Genomic DNA, 13,379 nt, shown 5'->3' with positions numbered 1-13,379 from the left:
ACGAGTGGCGATATGATATCATATAGAGAACAAGAACAGCCTTATCATTTATCACTTCCTGAAAGGAAAGCTGCAAATTTCGATAAGGGAGACGAAGCAACTACTAAAACTTAAAATTTTAATTCCTGTAACAAGCATTGAGGTTAGAAATTCATGTAAGGAAAGAAATATTACAAGGAGAAAGAACACCATATCTCCCCGGCTGCGGGTTATATAGAACGTTTGAAATACACGCTACGCAAACTTATTTTCTAATGGTTCTTTAGGAATCTCGGAAAGTCAGTTTTTAATTTCCTATTCTACAAATTTCCCGATTTTATCAGATGGTCGGTCCCCCATTCGGCCATTCCCTTGAATGAAAGAATCGATTAATGACTGAGTCAAAAATTTGAATCGTTCAATGGACCGATCAGATCATCTATTCGTTGGTTTCATTTCATTCATTCCAATCCCGAGCAAGAGCAAATAGTCTGTGCTCTTGCACTCTCCGTCTGTCAGTATTTTGTTTTGCGGTAAATCTGGAATGTAATGGAAAAGTGTTTTCGAATTAATTTAAGCAGGATTGTCAGTTAAAAGATTGTAGGATTATGCAAGCCGTGAAATTAAGCAATTGCGAAAGAAGTTTTTAATTTTATCATTCCTATTTGGAACAGGAATTATTTGTGCACATTGACGTGACTTTTTACAGAACTTGACCTTTGTAATTTAATGTAAAGATATATTGAAATATAAGCTATCGACAGAAGGCAGTCAAAATGTTGCAAGGATACGGGCCAATTACTCAAGCGGCTTTAGGAACACTTTTTACCTGGGGTATGACAGCAGCAGGAGCTGCTTTAGTTGCAGTATTTCATGGAACTCAGGCAAGTGATAAATTAGGGTTTCAGACACAGCCTTTTACGGTAACAGTATGGTATAGGAAAAACACATTTCACTAGTTAATTTCGTCATTTTTTACATTTATACTTATCTATTATGCATTGCGAAACATTGTTGAAGATGGGATTTCTTTTCTTTTGTAATATTTTATATTAGTATTTATATACTTATTATGACGAAGTCTATTGCAATCATGTTGTCTAATGACTAATAAAGTATTCTATTCTATTTTCACGATAATACCTTCAATTTTCCGCATATCGAGCAATTATTGTTCGGTCCTCTCACACAATATAGCGGAGAAATCTTGACTAGCGTTGTCGATGATCAGTGGGTTTGCAGTGTTGCAACCTTCTTCACCGAAAAATACCTACTTTCGTGTTATTCATTTTGTATTTTTTTTCCGGATTCGAAAACCCCACGAACCATGCACGGATAGCCTTTACCAAACCTTTAACTATCCTTAAGATATGAAATGCACCACGAATTATACTCTGCCTGCATGCTGAATGTGCTTTCTTTGTTTTTCTTCCAAGATCAGCTGCAATTTTCTGCTACACTTTCATTGACATAATATTATAACGTTAATGTCAGTCTTGGCACATGCCTAAATACATAACAAGGAAGTGGTGTCACTTTCACTTTTGGACACATCACTTTCATCACTAAGTGTCCTCCCCTTCCTGACTAACCCACTTTTGTGCTTTGTCTTTCAACACTTTGATATTTTTCCTTTTACAAATGTCTGTCGAGCATTCAACTGAGTTAACTTTATAATATTACATGACTTAAAAGTGCAGCTACAATGCAGCTGAACTTAGAACAATGCCATAGAAAGAACGTTCAGCTACACAAAATCACCCATGTCCAGTGTACTTCAGTGTTGCAATCTCACAATGAATCTCGATGGGTGGGGGACACATACCCAATGGAGGGTACTAATGAATTTTGCAAGTGTTATGGGAATATAGAGAAGAATTTTAACACAGTGGAAAACTGATGTTGAAGTAAATTTAAAGCTTCAAGGAACTAATTAGAACAGCCCTAATAGGTGCATTTGTGTCAGTTATTTACATTTTTTTCATCACGTGCATTGTATTTGTGTCAGCATAATAAGAGGTCTGTTTAAGAAGTACATCCTGAGGCAAAAACATGCATGCTCTAATAATAGTTATTTATTCCTGTGCAGTGATATGTACTTGGTATTTAGGCATCCTGTTTGAGCCCTCTTGCTGTGTGTTAGGAATGGCCAAATGTGGATAAAATTTTATCCTGATATTGGATAATTTTCTATCTGGATTTCTAATATCCAGATATTCAGATTGACTGAAATATCCAGATATCCGAACGTGTGCATTATCCGAACTGTTCTATCATTTATCCATTTTACAGGCTATCCACATATTCTTTCATTTGTCGTGTTCATATTTCATTGTATGGATTTTCTACAAATCCTTAACCTTAGAACACTACCGTGTCCCCATATTGCATTGTAACTAGCTCTACTTAAATGTTACGTACATGAAGAAATTGATTTTCATCAGAACCTCTACATCATGAAAACAAAATGACCATTTTTTTAAACATTATTTTGTCTTATTTTCCTTATATTGGAGTTTTATTCTTCATTTAAAAATGTGTAAACATGGTTTTATTAAGCATAGAATATTTTAAGAGATTGTCTTGATTGACAAGCCTGTACATACATTAAGAATGAAGGCGAAAAGTTCAAACAGTAATAATATTTATAATCCTGTAAATAAGGAATGAATGTAATTTTAAAGTCTTACAAGAAATAGTGCATGCGTCTAAACTTTTGTTTTTAAAAATCGAGCTATCAAGATCGAATTTATGAATGTAAAAATTACAATTCTATTACTAGCGCTATGTATTATTGACATACAGAGTCCAACATAACGAACAACAAACTAAAGACGTTCAATGCTTGTACCCTCTTTACCACAGTCCTGCCTCGCGTCTGACAGAATGCCCGAGGCACTGCTAGGCAGAGGGGTGAGTGGGTGGGAGGTAGGAGAGGGATTTTAGTGCAAAGCATACGTAAATTTTACATATGGTAGTGTTCTAGGGTTAATTAAATCTGTACTATCTGAATATTTTGTGGCAATCCCTACCGTGTATCTGGATCCATTTCACAGTTAGTAGTACCACACTTGTGTTAGATAATAATGTATGTTACACATACAAACTGACAGTTTACTTTAGGTGTATAAATTGTATAGAAATTAGATCTGAGTGTCTTCTGCATACCTTTTACATGTTTCTTTATTATATACAGAGAAAGTTGCTAGATGCTAGTCTTGGATTTGCTGCTGGTGTGATGATTGCAGCTTCATATTGGTCCTTACTTGCTCCAGCCATAGAAATGGCAGAAGAATCGCAAATGTATGGAGAAAGTGGCCAGTTTGCTTTTTTACCTGTTAGTATTGGATTTTTGTTTGGAGCCGTATTCGTGTATGCAACAGATGTTTTTATATCAAACCTAGGAATCAATTCTCCAAACCTACTCTTAGGTATGAAATCCTTGTTTTTACATAACAGTAATATTTGATAAATGTCTTCTATTTTTGTGCATTTACATATATTTTTAGTTATTTTCATTTTTAACAGCTTTTTTTTTTTTGTGTGTGTGTGTGTGTGTGTGTGTGTGTGTGTGTGTGTGTGTGTGTAATTTAAAGCATAAGAGCCCTGTAACTTTCTGGTGCATGCTTCAAATTGAAAATCAGCAGATTGTTATTATTAGTAGGGGTATTCAATCTTAATACTTTTGACCCCCTCGATGATGAGAGGGGGCAAGTCGCACCCCCGGTTCCGACGTCCCTGGCTTTAATCTGAAATTATCATGTTCCTTCAACACCCTTATAATAATTAACATAAATTATTGTGACAAATGAAATTATGTGTGAAATATATACTTTTTAGGTGGACCTTCGATTTCCAGGGTAATTGCATATTTCAGTCTTGAGGGGTATGTAATAGAGCCACAATGGGACTCAATTCATTGACCATGCATCACACAATGATAATCCTATTGGAAGGGCAAGACCCTCCAAAGGTTGTTTCCACACATAGCCAGGGTCTACTTTAATGTTAGTTATTAATCATTATTTTAATGATATATACCACTTAAATCAAATTTTTACACATAAGGCACACTCTCTGTTCAGTTTCTGGGAGCGCACGGAGAACATTGTGGAAGCAGCTGCTACATCAAAAGCAAGGTCCGGATTTTTATGTAGGCAAACATTGCGAAATATGTAGAAAAATTGCTGAAATATTTTTAAAATATGTAAATGGGTCATTCCATGTCAAATCAACCAATTTTAAGAAAATTGGTTGCATGACTATTTTAGAAAAGATTCATCTTTAGTACATACGTTTGTACATGTTTCTAGATATCAAAACCAATGTTCAAAAAAATTTATTGTCTTTAGTTCTCCTGGGGCAGCCATTTTTCCAACATGGCGCATGCCTTTTTTTGCTCATGTAGCACTTTTCAGAAATCTTAATATCTCAAAAACCATTAGACCTAGAGTCCTGAAACAAAATTAATTTTGTAGCTAATGAAGTATACTTTCTATGATATTCAAGTATGTTTTGCTTACAATTGCATCATAAGTACAAAAATTAACAATAGTTAAAAAAATTGCATTTTTAAGCCCAATTTTTTTTTCAATGAACGGGTTTAGTCTAAGGCTTAATTTTTTGCCTGTGTAGACCTGCCTGCAGGGTGTCTGTAAATAAAATATTGACCAAAACGAGTTGAATCTAAAAGTTGAGATTTTTACTGAGAGTTAGGTTCATGCAGGGCTTCTTTTGTGCCAAATTTCAGAATTTTTCAAGAGGACCCATCTGAGATATCTAATGCCGAAAACTGTGAAAATTCAATGAATGGCCGTGTTTGAGCCCATGCTGTAAAAAAGGGTTGCATTTCTATGCACTGATATTTTATTTACAGACACCCTGCAGGCAGGTCTACACGAAAAAAATCAAGCCTTAGACTAAACCCTTTCATTGAAATAATCGGGCTTAAAAATGCATTTTTTTTAACTATTGTTAATTTTTGTACTTACGATGCAATTGTAAGCAAAACATACTTGAATATCATAGAAAGTATACTTCATTAGCTACAAAATGAATTTCGTTTCAGGACTCTAGCTCTAATGGTTTTTGAGATATTATGGTTTCTGAAAAGTGCTACATGAGCAAAAAAAAGCCATGCTGCCCCAGGAGAACTAAAGACAATAAATTTTTTCGTACTTTGGTTTTGATATATAGAAACATGTACAAACATATGTACTAAAGATGTTTTTTCTAAAATGGTCATGCAACCACCATTGGTTGATTTGGCATGGAATGACCCAAATATATTAAAATATGCAAGCTTTTAAAATGTATAATATGCATTTTCTTTTCATTTCTGTGCTGTGTTTTAGGTCCATGGCAGTAAAAATGTAATTATACCAAATTAATTTCTCATTGTTGTTATATTTTAAAATTTTAACTTAAAATAATGAAATTGTAATGTGTTAATTACATTCGAAAATTCATTAGCTGATAACATGAATGAAATCAGCTTTGAGTACAGTGTGACTAGATATTTTTCAGCGCGAGAAATGCATCCACATTTGTACAATGTAGAAGAATATTCTCACTGAATGAACAAAATGGTTTGTCAGGCAAGAAATAAAATGTACCGTTAATGCAACAATACTTTATTTCTTGAAGAGATAAAAAGTGCTTCTGTTTCAGTACTTACCATGTTAATGTGATTCCCAGTAAAGGACTAAATACATTTGTACTTTTGGAGCTTCTTGCTCAATGAAAAACCAGAAATATGGCACAAATACCTTATTTTATGTAAAAATATAAATGGGGAAATATCGTAGGGCTGAGCTGATACCACTTTGAACCGATACCGATACTCTTACCGATTCTCACCGATACCAATACTTGAAATTGCAATAATTAAAATTTGTTCAAAATATTGATCAATATTGGTGTGTAAATATTCTTCTCCAGTTATATGCATCAATTTACCAAGAAATTTGCTTTAGAATATTCAAGAATTACATGAGACTGTTAATAGAGATGTTATGTAATCACATGATACAGTTTTTCATTCAAGATTGGTTGAAAAATAAAAAGAAAGTTTTAATTTTGCATAATTTCCAGGATAATTAGACTCCGCAAAAGTGTCGCATGGCATTTCTGTGGACCCCGTGAAAGACCAAAATGCCGGAAAAGTATTGGCTGGTATCGGTATGTAATGAACCTAAAATATGTAAAAATATGTAACATGGAATTCACATGTATCGTTCCTACCTAACATTGTAATTTTTGCTTGGCTACATAACAAAGGAAAAAATATGTAATTACATAAAATTCCTGACCCTAATCATAAGTGTATGCATATTTACATAGTTTGAATGAACTAGAGTATGTATTGTTAATTTTCTGTGTAAATATAGATATATCAATGAATTCTTTGGACTAATTATTTTTCTTGTTTTAGCTTTGCAGACGGATGGTAAAGTTTTGAAAAATGAGGTGCAAATTGACTCCAATGGACTTCATGAAACCTCGTTTAGTGAAGCCACGACAATCGAAGGTAGAAGTAGGTTAATGTTTTTCTGTTACTCATCAGTAGTAACATAGAGTAGTAGCTGTAGAGGGCTGTTGCATGTTTTCATTATGTGGCTTGGCATGTTCAATAATAAATGGCAGTCCTAGCTTTTATTCAATTCCTTCTGATCACTATTGTAACGAAACCTAAGTAGATAGACAAATATACAGGTGGTGTAGTGCTAACGTTCTCGTCTTGTAATCAAGGGGTCCTGGTGGAGGCACATAGTGGTTCGGATCCCACTTTAATCTGTAGGTCCAGTCCCAGTCCCAATTAGCCTTTCTGTGGATAAAGTGGACTTAAAACAACAAATGAACAATTTATTTAGGAAGTTGACCCACTCTTGGCTGATATTACCGCATGTATACGACGTGGGGTGGACAAATGCAGGTCGTGCACAATGTTCAAGGGAATACTCATTCATTTCCAGTGTAAAGCTGTCTCTAAACTCCTTTTCCGGAATGTCTGGAGTAAGAGAACGCGAACGCATCCTGGGCGCACGTTGTGGATGTGTGCCTCGTCCAATGAATGCACAGAGGGGAGGGGTCACGTGGGAGGGGTAAACTCGACTGGTCATTCGCAGTCCAGTAATTCTGTAGTAAACTGGAATTCTTTCATTGCATTGCATTGTTTTCTTAAAATACAATAAACTCGCGATATTATTTGTTATTTGTGTAGATCAATACACTGGCCATTGTTGAGAATAAAGTAAGAAATTGGCAGCAGAATGTGTTTTGCTTTACGGCCGTTACACCGTGCAGCACTTCGTTGCTTTCATCCTGCACCCTTCCCCACCTAGTCTGGCCCCGCCCACAAGCTTTCGCCTCTGCGTGCGTCTACTCCAGACATTCCGGAAAATTTATATAGTTTAGAAAGTGTGGCTTGAGGTGAAAACCTAGGATGCATTTTAGCTTCCAAAATACTCCACACATATTCAATTATGTCAAGATCAGGCGACTGAGGAGGCCAAGTGAGATGTTTCACTTCATATTCGTGCTCATCTAACAATGATTTCATGCGCTGAACAGTGTGAATGGGGGCATTGTCGTCGTTCGCCAGGGAACACGATCTGGATCATAGGATGGAGATGTTCACCCAGAATGCTGCGATATTCCTCTGCTGTGATCCACCAATGGAGGACTACAAGTGGTCCAAGACCACACCAAGATATGGTCCTGCGTTCCTCCCAACACACACACTATCACAGAACCTCCTCCATGCTTAACAGCATGAAAGGCTTCTGCAGGTGTTCTTCCCCCTCAAACACTCGATGGTGTGAAATAATGTAAATGTAGATTCGTCATACCAGATAACTGTCCCACTGCTATTGTGTCCAGCCCCTGTGCTCTTCGGCAAAAATTTCGATGCTTCATAGTATTACCCAGTGTCAACAATTGTGTAGGAATAGCCGCTCTGCCATGAATGTTCACGATATACAGTTCCCGTTGGATAGTTTTGGTTCATGCAGGGTCCCGGAGATGGGAGTTCATCTCGAAGGTTATCTGAGGCACGGCTGTCTTGTGCTTTCATGTTATCCACTTAAACACCCATGTGCTTAAACTTTTACTCACTGTTCTGTTTCAAAGTTGGTGCCTTACCTATTTTACTGTAGGCTCTCATCACAGTTGACACCATGTTCCTTGCAACTCCCACAAGGTTGGCTGCTTTCATCACTGAGGCTCCAGCTAGATGCACTCCAATGATGATGCGGTTTTAAAAGTCCAAGAATTCGGACATAACGGCATTTGATTGGTAGCAGAATGTTGATGTACACCATGTACAACTGCTGCTGATAAACTAATGCTTGTACCTTCATGGTGGCAGATTTCTGTAGCAGGTTGCATGGCTGTACTGCAGGAATGAATAACCCATTTTGATATGGGAGTTCATATTAATTTGTCCACCACCTTTATGTATTTGTATTAAAATACATTTATATATAATAGACTGGGACAATTTTCGAAAATTCTGACTGTAGGAAACATTTTTGAGGAAAAGCGGGCAAACAACATTTTCTGAATGTATTTGATGTGCTGATTACGAATATTTTGTTTGCCACTCTCGATTTTGATGTTATGTGCTTCAAATCGCTAAAAAACAAAATGGCAGCCATACGAAATGAGTTCCTATTAACTTTTGAAGGAGCAGAAACATTATGTTTTTGGGTATGCTGAATCCAAATATTATGTTTTCTAATCTGAAATTTTAAGCTGTGTGTTCCAAATCGCTAAAAACCAAAATGGCGGCTTCAATGCAATGTTTCGTATCCATACTTTTGAACTAGAAATAAAACAGTGTAACAATAGGTTTTTAATACAGAAAAAAGTATAGAACATTGCTAAAGTAAAGATGCAAAATAATATTTACCATATTGAAATATTAACAGTACCAATGTATGATAAATCCGCACGTTATCCTTATTCAACCTTATTTTGCCTACAAAAATAGTAAAACATTTTTCTAGTTACGGATGTTCATGCACTCCTTAGTGCCAGTATCTGCACATTTGCAAGATGCAGTACATACAAGCTGACCTTTCCTGCAGGAACATGTAGCGGATATACAACCACCCAAACATCCACAGGTGACAATGTCATAGCAGGGTTGTGGAATTGGTGGCAGCGATTGAAGTTTTGGAACGAGCTGTTCATCAACCATTTTCCATCCCAAGATAGTTGGTTGTGGTAACACAGGTTTTGGTATGACCGACTGCCTCCACACCATGGCTTGTTAGTGGGCCCGTTGTACATGAAACCGTAGAGCATCGGCAGTGGAGGGCAGTGCTTGTGGTGTTTTTCCTTTGCTGAACAGCTTTGCTCTGGCTTCATCACAGCTGCTTGCCTCCGGTACACCATACAACTTGCATATGAACTTCTCTGCCTTGTGCGCTGTTTCTTGTTTCAATTCGTCAACACCAAGATTTAGTAGATCATTATTATCAGTGTTAAATATTTTCCATGCTGTCTTCTTAGTGATCCCAGCAATGTAGGATACTGTGTCGCATCCTGTTATGGCGTGGAATGGGATGAGAGTTTCGAAGACAGGATCCATAAATGAAAGCTTCTGCCTGACTTCATGTACTGGAATGTATTTTCTTTTTTTGATGTTCTTGCTCGCAACCACAATTTCGTACATCTAATCTTGTGAAATAACGCTACCAATTGCACTAATACATCTGCTGAGACAACAAGGTTATCAGCACCAGAATGAAGACAGTGAAGGACAATGCGCGTGTCCGCCTCTTCGTGGTTTGCCTGCTATCCTTCAATAGACAAATCACGACTGTTTGTCCGTACGTTATCCTCCTTGTGAAATTCACCGGAAACCACAAAGATTTTGTCTGCAGGAGCATTGTCGATCAAATGATTAGAGAGAAAACAGGCCAAATCTTTTTTATTCTCTGAGTTAGGAAGAAAGTCACTGAATTTGTTGGGGATTAGCACGGACCCATTTTCTATTACTCTCCTTACTAAATGAGCATGTTTCAAGTGCCTATCCCTTGTTCCAGCCTTGATTGAAGTTGCGTTATACCGATCAAAGGTGACATCAATCCTCTAAAAGCTTCTTCCCATAGAAACAAGAAGGTTAAGAAATGCATCTGCCAGTTGACCAAAGTTTAAAAACTCCTGTAGGATTTCCAAGTGCAACAACTAATGCTTGACCATCTATTATAAGGCATGGCGCAGACAAAATTGATATATCAGGTGGACAAATTACATCCTTGGTCATCACATCAACTAGAATGGCTTTGTTTCCTGTTCTCAGACTTCCGTTTGTGTTGGCAAGGGAGATTGGAATTGTCATTAGTTCATGACACAAAATGCGATTTAGATCTGCATTATGACCTGCCTCATAGGCAGTTACGAGGCGCTGGAGAATATTCCTGTCAGTTTTCAAAATGGTTTCTTTGCCACTTACTACCAATTTAACTTCATAGAGGGACTTAAAGGTCTTTGCATTCGACTTATGTAGAGGATCACTTAACTTGACTTGTGTGTGACTTTTATCAGGGGCCATCATCCTTTCCTTCACGAAGGTGTCTAGCTTTAACTGGTCCAGTGTTTCAACTTTGAGGAGAAGAACTGATAAGAAACATCTTAAGATAATGGCTCACAGGTGCAGGTCTTTTCAAATTTATAAGTGGATCTATGTTTCTATCATTCTGAAATAAAGTAAAAAAAGAAAAAAAATCATATTATAGGTTTAGTCATTTTTGTGGTTCTCTTGTTTAAAAAAAGAGGAAAAACTACAACAATTTTCAAAAATGTCAGATTAGAAAACATAATATTTGGATTCAGCATACCCAAAAACATAATGTTTGACACCAAGATCACTTTTTCTTTCTGCTCCTTCAAAAGTTAATAGGAACTCATTTCGTATTTCCGCCATTTTGTTTTTTAGCGATTTGGAGCAAATAGCTTAAAATTTCAGATTTCAAAACATAATATTTGGATTCAGCATACCCAAAAAATTAATGTTTGACACCAAGATCACTAATTTGTTTCTGCTCCTTCAAATGTTATTTGGAACTCATTTCGTATGGCCGCCATTTTGTTTTTAGCAATTTGAAGCACATAACATAAAAATCGAGAGTGGCAAACAAAATATTCGGAATCAGCTCATCAATTACATTCAGAAAAGGTTGTTTGTCTGCTTTTCCTCAAAAATGCTTCCTGCACTTTTTACAGCCACATTTCTGAGAATTGATATTTTTCAAATGACTCGTTTTACAAGCAAAATCTTAGTTAATTTGTAGCTGTAATGATTTCACACAGTATAATTTAAGGAAGGATGGAAATATTTCATCTTATTTGCAAAACAACAGATTTTTCACACACTGAAAACATGCTTATTAACAGTGCTTGAAAAATTTTCTTCAAAGCTAGGCGCCAGCTCTGAAAATCAGGCGCCAGGAAACTACTTGCTAGCAATTGTGCATACTACAGTGTGTTTCAAAAGTTGCACAACCCAAACACCAGGTTTTAAACTAATCATGTATGTTATCACTGGGTTAATAAATTTATGTTAGCATGTATCCAAATAAAAGCAACTACATTATTTTAAAAAAATATTGTTAATTTGCTTAAAACATCTGAGAATTGATTTTCAACAATATATACCAACGTAGGAAATTTCAGCGAAAAATGCAGGTTCGACCAGTACTCGACCACGAGAGTCTGATATACCATGCCATTGCTCTAATCACTGAGCTACTGAGCCGGCCTGGCCTCGCTTGATTTTTCGCTGTCGCTGTTTTACCTGTGTGGAATAGTCTCTGCCAGTGCTACCGCAACGGGATTTGTTGCCTTTGAAACACAGTAGACTTCGACGTTGCCTGTTTCCTCCCAGCGTATAGATGTTAATTACTGAAGATCAGGCACACACAGGAAATGTACTACGTAGAAATTTTCAGCGAAAAATGCATTAACATATCTACGCTGGGAGGAACCAGGCAATGTCGAAGTCTGCTGTGTTTTAGAGGCAACAGATCCCGTTGCGGTAGCACTGGCAGAGACGATTCCACACAGGTAAAACAGCGACAGCGAAAAATCAAGCGAGGCCAGGCCGGTTTGGTAGCTCAGTGGTTAGAGAAATTGTACAGTATGCCAGAGACCCAGGTTCGAGTCCTGGTCGAGCCTGCATTTTTCGCTGAAAATTTCTACGTAGTACATCTTCTGTAGGTGCCTAATCTTCAATAATAAAACAAACTCTTAACAATTTGTGGGATCATTTGTTGGTGTTTGACTAGTCGTAAAACAGTTGTTTCGTTAGGTACAGCAGAAGCAGGTGATTTTTCTTGGAAAACCTCTTGCACATGAGTGTAAGAATGAGTAGTAAAATACTCTTCAGCAATAAACACGTGCTGCTCCAAAGAATACGCAATGCTGAATCAATTAAAAGAACAGACATAGTAGCGTCGAAAGTTAGCGAAGAGAATTCAGTGTAACCAGAGGCAGACTAGGATTCTCTCAAGAGTCCAATTTCGGCACAAAATCTTGGATTATGATTTTTCACGTAAATGTATAGCCAATACTTAGGCACATGTGGCGTGCGTCTGCTAGCATTGCCATATGTGTCCCAAAAATGGCACTTTTTCACTCAACCCATAAAATCGACAATAAAAAATCCATCAAATGTTGCACATGACCAATATTGGTCGCAAATGACAGATTGACATGGCATTAGTCATGAGACATCTAATTATGACCCTTCGATAATTTCTTACGTATTTTTCTCTTTCAAAAGTGCATTTCTGGAAAAATTTTAACACTGCCTTCCACCAGTTATTCATTTATCTAAATTTTCTGTGCAGAGAAAACTGATAATTTTAAGCATTGAAAAATATCTCAATGGATGAGACTTTATATTGCAGAAAACCCAGTGTAAATATCTCCTACGGTTTTCATGATATACATTTTCAAAGTTTGGGTTGTGCAACTTTTGAAACGCACTGTATAAGAAGCTGAGCATCACGGTATTCAAAACATCGCTAAATCATTCGAGAAAACAGGAAATGGGGTGTTGGGGGACAGAGAGTACGAAATTATTACTGACACTCTGGAATGTTCACAACGTTGATTAAAAAAGAAAAATCATTTGCTAACTTACGCTGAACTGCAATTTGAACTTAGAATCATCAAAATTTCATACATATTATAGCATAAGATCACAGTCACTGGGCTGAAATTTTTAGTAGCCCTGGCGACCGGGATTTTTCGAGCCCTGCTTATTAGGACACACAAATGTTTAAAAAATGTTTTCTAAAAGTATATACTGTGGCTACAATGGTCATATAAGGGGAAAAATACACTTTAATGAATATAAATCTTATACTGAAATCAGCTTTTATTATATT

The 13,379-nt window shown here is 36.7% G+C and overlaps 1 protein-coding gene across 2 annotated transcripts in view; it reads left to right on the top strand.

The window, feature by feature from the left end:
- Positions 1-458: 458 nt before the first annotated feature.
- Positions 459-13,379, top strand: part of Zip48C (Zinc/iron regulated transporter-related protein 48C) — a 291,440-nt gene continuing 278,519 nt past the window's right edge. The window contains exons 1-3 of one of the 2 annotated variants that reach the window (XM_083136738.1): positions 459-863; positions 3,176-3,410; positions 6,413-6,508. In XM_083136738.1, the coding sequence (XP_082992864.1) occupies positions 756-863; positions 3,176-3,410; positions 6,413-6,508 (439 nt within the window). In that variant the 5' untranslated portion in view covers positions 459-755. Of the gene's footprint in view, positions 864-3,175; positions 3,411-6,412; positions 6,515-13,379 lie in introns of both variants that reach the window. The other variant, XM_083136737.1, reaches the window with a different exon arrangement.

Source organism: Lepisma saccharinum, chromosome 15 (genome assembly GCF_977018435.1).
Source record: "Lepisma saccharinum chromosome 15, izLepSacc3.1, whole genome shotgun sequence".
NCBI lineage: Eukaryota > Metazoa > Arthropoda > Insecta > Zygentoma > Lepismatidae > Lepisma > Lepisma saccharinum.
Note: the sequence above shows the minus strand (reverse complement) of the source record. Positions and strands in the feature narration are given on the sequence as shown.